This window comes from Engraulis encrasicolus, chromosome 23 (assembly GCF_034702125.1).
Source record: "Engraulis encrasicolus isolate BLACKSEA-1 chromosome 23, IST_EnEncr_1.0, whole genome shotgun sequence".
NCBI classification, from domain to species: domain Eukaryota; kingdom Metazoa; phylum Chordata; class Actinopteri; order Clupeiformes; family Engraulidae; genus Engraulis; species Engraulis encrasicolus.
This window is the reverse complement of record NC_085879.1, coordinates 17,025,041-17,032,540: the sequence shown is the minus strand read 5'-3', so window position 1 is coordinate 17,032,540 and position 7,500 is coordinate 17,025,041. Positions and strand designations below refer to the sequence as shown.

Sequence of the window (7,500 nt, the reverse complement as noted above, 5' to 3'; positions counted from 1 at the left end):
AGAGAAGAGAAGAGAAGAGAAGAGAAGAGAAGAGAAGAGAAGAGACTAGTTCTAGAGGAGGGGGGAGTAGACGAGGGGGAGAGGAGGGGGACGCAGAAGAGAGGAGAGGAGATGACAGGAAAGGTGAGGAGAAAAGCTCATCATCATTTCCTTTAAACTGGGTGGCACTCTCTCTCTCTAGGGGACCAACGATAGCTAATGCGCTCTGCTTTACTCAGCATGGCACAGACGCTGACACAGACACCCCTGACTCGGCTCGGCTATGTTTGACAGACGAGAGATGAGCGAGCCATATTTACCTACAGACACAGATTCCTGCTCTCTTGATGGATGATGTGTGGGGCGGGAGGTTTTTGTTTCTAGGATTTTTTTTTCTGTCTACAGATGCCTAAACTGCAGGCATGCAGGATTTTTTGTGTTTGAAACAGAACAGTCTACTGCCATCTGGTGGGGAGAAGAATTGCTTGTTGTGCATAAAAGGGAAAGTGTTTTTTTGGTAGAGAAAAGCAGGGGATGAGGTGAATGCATAATTTCAATGCGGGCAGATTCCAGGATATTATGAAAAACTGAAAGAAAAGTCTGCGATACCAAGCTCCCGTTGCTCTTTTTTTAATGTGACGTTTCGGGCAGCATGCCCTTCATCAGACATTACGTAAGGGTTAACGTTCGGCGAGAAGGTCGCTACCGTGGAATAGCAGCACGACAGAGAGAATCTTTAGACCCCGACGCGGAGCGGAGGGGTCTTGTTCTCTCTGAAGTGCTGCTATTCCACAAAGCGACCGACTCGCCGAAAGTTAACCCGCTTATTATATGGATATACTTAGGCCTACATGATTCACACATGCGGGGACATTTCTTTAGACCTATTTAATGTTGAGATTGTTGCTGCGCAAAACAAAACAGTGCCGTTGGGGAACACCGCTAGGCAACAGCTAGGTAGGCTAGCCAGGACAACAGGTGTTGTCTATCACAGCAGCTGATTAGAGTGACAAAAGACCGGACACCCTGCGGAGTGATATGAAACATTCGCTTTAGCCACTGACTTGTATACAAGCCAGTGGCTTTAGCAGTGAACGTCTTGTTGCCATTGACAGCGGTAGCCAGGACAACGGGTACGTCTATCACAGCAGCTGATTAGAGTCTTGTTGAAAAGTCGCTTTAGCAGTGAAAAGTCTTGTTGCCATTGACAGCGGTCTGTTATAGACCAACCCGTCCGTTATCGAAAAATAACAGACGTCCGAACGTTGGGGAGCCCCGTTGAAATGAATGGAGCATTCGACAGATGACGTCACAACCATATAATAAAAATACATAAAACACCCTGTTTAAATACCCATGATGCCACAGGTGGTTCAACCCCCACCCAGGTGATCCCCATTGACATCAATCACCTGGATAAAGTGATGTGTGCAACATAAACCCATTGAGGCAGTGAAATATTTACAATATATACAATAACATAGTAAAATTCAGAGGAAAACCAAGAATACATGACCACATTTAGGAATACATCAGATGGGGGCTCCATATAATCGTCTTGCACATAGCCCTAATGGTAGACATTGTATACACATCACTGGCAAAAACATTAAACATTAAAATAGAGCAAGATACTGAAAATACAGAACACATCTGTCCCACCTAGTCAGCACCACATTACAAAAAATACAAAAAAGGTCTAAGGTCAAACTCCTCGTTCAGTCCTCTTGGGGCCAGTGTGTCGAGCATATAGATCCAGTAGGCCTCTTTTTTTAGCAGTAGGGAGTTAATATCCCCACCTTGGCTGGGGGGTCTGATGCGCTTGATGCGCTTGATGCCAATATATCTCAGGGAAGCTACTGTGTGTGATGACTGTGTAAAATGTAGCGCCACAGGACTTTTGCTGTCATGATTGCGAATCGTGGACCTGTGTTCTGCAATACGGGTTTTAAGTGGTCTTGTAGTTTTGCCAATGTAGGCTAGCCCACATGGGCATCGCAACATATAGATAACATTATTTGTGTTGCAGGTAATTGTGCCACAAATTGTAAACTCTTTGCCTGTGCGTGGGTGATTGAAAGATGTTGTCTTGTGGGTAAAATTGCATTGAATGCAGTTATTGCACTTGTAGTTCCCGCTAGGTGTCTGACACAAAAAATGCTGTGTGTGTGGTGGGTGGTGGGCTCTCACTAACATATTTCTCAGGTTTGGTGGGCGCTTAAACATTTATTAACATGTGAAGAGTTCAGATGCAAAACCCCCTATGTGCCTTTTCAGAAAATAATCTTAATTCATTTTTATTTAATACAAAGCTATCAAAATTGCATATCTTTTATTTTATTTATGTAATATAACTATTAATATGTATTATCAAGTACATGAATTTAAACCAAACCAACAACAGGGTTCTCTAAAAACATAGAAGTGCAGGTCTTCAGAAATGGAGTTAGGGGTTTTTGCATCTGAACTCTTCATGTATACATAACATGCATTCTTGGTTTTCCCCTGAATTTTGCCATGTAATTGTATATATTGCAAATATTGCGCTGCCTCAATGGGTTTATGTTGCACACGTCACTTTATCCAGGTGATTGATGTCAATGGGGATCACCTGGGTGGGGGTTGAACCACCTGTGGCATCATGGGTATTTAAACAGGGTGTTTTATGTATTCATATTGTCTGATGAAGGGCATGCTGCCCGAAACGTCACATTAAAAAAAGAGCAACGGGAGCTTGGTGTCGCGGACTTTTCTATCAGTTTTTCATGGATTTTTTGCTGGTCCTGCTCCCAATCTTTTTGAGACAGATGTGCGTGTTTTTCTCTTTTAACTATTAGATTCCAGGATATTCACAATTACATATTCAGTAGCAGATTGGCACGCAACCTACGGACATTGCGAGGGTATTCCTTTTACTGCTCTCAAACAGGACATCGAGAAACACACCAAAGAACAGAGAGAATAGAATAGAATATAATAGAATAGAATAGAATAGAATACATAGTAGTTTGTCCAAGTATGAGCAATTGCAAACTCAAACCCACATTCTCGCAAAACATATCAGACACAATATAATAATAAAAATAAAAATACTATAGGAATAATAAAAAATAGAATAGAACAGAAAACAGAGCAGTTAATATAGACCTACCCTTTCCAAGATGATTTCCTCATATTTGTACATCCCGTCGCTCCCGTTCACCTGTTGCAAAGAGATGTTCACGTCAGCCACTCGCTGGGCAAAACAACTCAGACATTTCCCATCCTGCTATAAAACAAGAGCAATAATATATAGCGTTTGTTGGGATAGCATCCGTAATCCACGCAAATGCAAACATTGTAAATTGGATCTATCTTACTTAATGGAGTGAATGATCAAAGATTAAAAAAGTATAAGCAGATTACAATTCACATATATGCAGAGAAGATTTCCTCACTGGGTGACATAATTCTGCATATGGCCCATATGCCCATAAGCAACATGAGTAGTAAAGCTATGTCTGTGTTGTTTTCTCTTGCTATTTCTCTATTTCAGACAAATATAGCCTGTGTGCGTGCGTGCGTGCGTGCGTGCGTGCGTGCGTGCGTGCGTGCGTGCGTGCGTGCGTGCGTGCGTGCGTGCGTGCGTGCGTGCGTGCGTGCGTGTACTCAACAGCAAAACAGTCACTGATATTAAATGAGAAGCACAATGAAAACACAGTTGCCAAAGGAAATAATAGCGAGCAATGAAAACACAGTTTTGGAATATTTCTCAAAATGAATATATGTTTTAGAACACAGCTGTTCATTATCTATTTCAGAAGAATGTAGCCTGTGTGTGTGTGTGTGTGTGTGTGTGTGTGTGTGTGTGTGTGTGTGTGTGTGTGTGTGTGTGTGTGTGTGTGTGTGTGTGTGTGTGTGTGTGTGTGTGTGTGTGTGTGTGTGTGTGTGTGTGTGTGTCCTCGTGCTACTCCGAGTTATGTGGCCATGCCTCAGGCTGTGAAGAGGGCACAGGCATCTGAGAGGAACGAGGAGGTAATGAGAGCATGAGACAGCGAAAGACAGAAAAGAAGAAGAAGAGAAAGATAGAGAGACGGCGGGTTAGAGAAAGAATGGAGAAGAGAGAGACCAAGAGAGAGAAAAGGGGAGTGGACGAGAGATATGGAAAAGAGATAAGAGAGATTGATTGAATGGAAGAAAGAGACAGAATGTCGAAAGAAAGAAAGAAAGAAAGAAAGAAAGAAAGAAAGAAAGAAAGAAAGAACGAAAGAAAGAAAGAACGAAAGAAGGGGAGTGAGAGAGATGCAGCAAGAAAGAGAAAGACATAGGGATAGAGGGAGGGAGGGAGATAAAGAGAAAGTGCAAAGAAGGGAAAGGAGGGGAGACAGAAGGGAGCAAGAGAAAAGAGACAGAGAAAGAAGATAATGAGAGAGAGAGAGAGAGAGAGAGAGAGAGAGAGAGAGAGAGAGAGAGAGAGAGAGAAATACTGTATGAGAGAGTATGAGACAAGCAAGACAAGATAAAGAGAGCGGACCACACATAACAGATACTTACATAAGGGCCTGCATCCAGAGAGTCTGCGTTGACAATGATGGGGGGAGGATTGGCCTGCGAGAGAAGAGAAGAGAAGAGAAGAGAAGAGAAGAGAAGAGAAGAGAAGAGAAGAGAAGAGAAGAGAAGAGAAGAGAAGAGAAGAGAAGAGAAGAGAAGATATAACCATTACCTCTACTGTCAGCCTCACAGGCACACACACACACTCACATGGACACTACCCTACACACACACTCACATGGACACTACACACATACACACGGCGCGTGTGCACACATAAGTACGTACACACATGCATGCGCACACACGCGTACATGTACACACACACACGCGCGCTCGTGCGTATGCACGCACGCACGCACGCACACACACACACACACACACACACACACACACACAGCTCCACACAAATCCACACAATCAAAGCACACATTGTAGTCAGGAATAGGTAAATAAGTGGGTGGCGGAGGCAGTGGTGCAGACAGTGCAGCCCTGTGCTGTTCTGTGCTGGGTGTGTTTGTTTGGCTGGGGGCAGCTGACACACAGATGCTTAGTACTGTGAGACTGCAAAGAAAGAGGAGAGCGAAGAGGCACTAACAGAACACCAGAGATGGTTCTTATCCAGAAAAGATGACCAGGGATAGTTCTGGAAAGCTCTAGATTTAGACTTTTTATTGTCAATCAACAATATAGGCCCAACTAACAGCGCACTTGAATCTTGATACTTGTGGCCATTTTTGACCATTTATGCATGCTAAGGTCAGCTAGTAAACTAGATGAACCCACCTAGCAGACAAAAATGGTCCGTGTAAGAACATCACAACAGGCACCACATCACGCCCACCAATCACAACACACGATCCGTCCGTCCCCCAGAAGACTCTGGCAGGACTGTGGAGAAAACTATGGCTATGGCAAATAAAAAGTTGTCGTCCAAGGAAGTGCAGAGGCAATTTAAACTCTAACTATAACAATTTGGTCCCATCCACAGCCCTCGACTATCTGAGCCAAGTGACTCCAGACTAACATTTTCATAAGTTTTTTTTAATATATTTTTAGGATTTTGTATTATTTTTCAGACAAGACAGTGGAGGAGAGACAGGAAGGATCGGGAAATGACCCGCATAGCAGTCCAGTGCCCAGCCGTTAGAGGCACGGCTGGGTCAATATTCTCATGTTTTAGTCTGGCTTGGTGTTTAGGTGCTATACAATCTGCCCCACTGCACACCAACCAACAGGCTCTCTGATACATTCCTATAATTTTCCTTGAAAGGTAGCCACTTACTGCAGATGGGCCTGTCGACGGGCCTATTCACTCAACTACATCATAATAACATTGATATGACAATGCAGAGAGTCTTAAGTAACTGACACAATAATATAACAGAGGCTCTGCGCAAAAGGGTTAAGTGACGCACACATACCAACAACACCACCAATAAATGAACATGTGATCTTTTTTATAGACAATTCAAGTGTTAAATCTCATCTAGCAAGCTCAGGCTAGGTCTGAGTTCAATTGTGAATATACTCGTAAAAATTGTCCCCAATCTGCCTGGTGTTCGATCTGGTGATTTTATGATATTATGACTCCAGAAACATAATGGATTACAAGCAAAGCCAGCGCCGGAGCCATGTGAAACTGTGTGTGTGTGTGTGTGTGTGTGTGTGTGTGTGTGTGTGTGTGTGTGTGTGTGTGTGTGTGTGTGTGTGTGTGTGTGTGTGTGTGTGTGTGTGTGTGTGTGTGTGTGTGTGTGTGTGTGTGTGTGTGTGGACAGAAACTACACTCTGAAGTTCTGAACATGGAACATGGGTAGAGTTGTGAGAAAATCCTTGTCCATCTTCCCAGGTCACTCGGAAAACAAGTTGCCAAAAAAACATACAAATATTGTAACCAAAAAAAAGTGTTCACCCAAGTGAGTTAGTGTTTTTAAAAAAAATCTAATGGGCACACACTGCACACTAGAGACTCCCTTGTTTATAAGCCTGTGTTGTAAAGGCCTGTGTGTTTGGCAACGGTATTGATCTGAGAGAAGGGCTGCAGGGAAGCTGGTGCTGACTGGGCAACATACTGTAGTAGAGCCTGTACAGGTAGGGACAGAGCTGCCTCACCCCCATTACCTCACACACCCTCATGCCATCACCCCCATCACCTCACACACCCTCATGACATCACCCCATTACCTCACACACTCTCATGCTAACACTCCATTACCTCACACACCCTCATGACATCACCCCATTACCTCACACACCCTCATGACATCACCTCACACACCATTATGACATCACCTCACACACCCTCATGCCATTACCTCACACACCCTCATGCTATCACCTCACACACCATTATGACATCACCTCACACACCATTATTATATCACCCCATTACCTCAACCACCCTCATGATATCACCCCATTACCTCACACACCCTCATGACATCACCACCATTACCTCACACACCCTCATGCTATCACCTCACACACCATTATGTCACACACACCCAATACCTCACTCCCATACACAATCATTTCCTAACCCTCACCATATCACAACAAACCCTCACCCTCACCGTCACTCTCTCTTCGCTCTCTCTCTCTCTCTCACACACACAACCCTCATCACCATGTTCACAGACAACCAATCACTTCACCCTCAAACACACACACACACACACACACACACACACACACACACACACACACACACACACACACACACACACACACACACACACACACACACACACACACACACACCCCTCCTCCTCCTCCTCCTCATCTATCCCCTTTTCCCGTACCACCACCCTCCCCATCTTTAGCTATCCCTCTCCCACCCCTGCCTCCATCCCCTTCTCCCTCCCCTGTCCATTATATCACCACCTCACACACTCCACCTTTAACCCCATCTCATCTGTCCTCTCTCCCCTTATCTAATGTCACCCTCTCCCTCCCCCCCCTCCCCCCATCCCTTTAGCACCCCGTTCAGAC

At 44.4% G+C, this 7,500-nt stretch overlaps 1 protein-coding gene across 5 annotated transcripts in view; it reads right to left on the bottom strand.

The window, feature by feature from the left end:
• Window positions 1-7,500, bottom strand: part of dlg3 (discs, large homolog 3 (Drosophila)) — a 183,162-nt gene that overhangs the window by 62,371 nt on the left and 113,291 nt on the right. For 2 of the 5 annotated variants that reach the window (XM_063190633.1, XM_063190636.1), the window contains exons 5-6: window positions 4,513-4,566; window positions 3,131-3,247 (exon numbers count right to left, since the gene is read on the bottom strand). In XM_063190633.1, coding sequence (XP_063046703.1) covers window positions 3,131-3,247; window positions 4,513-4,566 — 171 coding nt within the window. The remainder of the gene's footprint in view (window positions 1-3,130; window positions 3,248-4,512; window positions 4,567-7,500) is intronic. The other 3 variants (XM_063190635.1, XM_063190637.1, XM_063190634.1) reach the window with 2 other exon arrangements.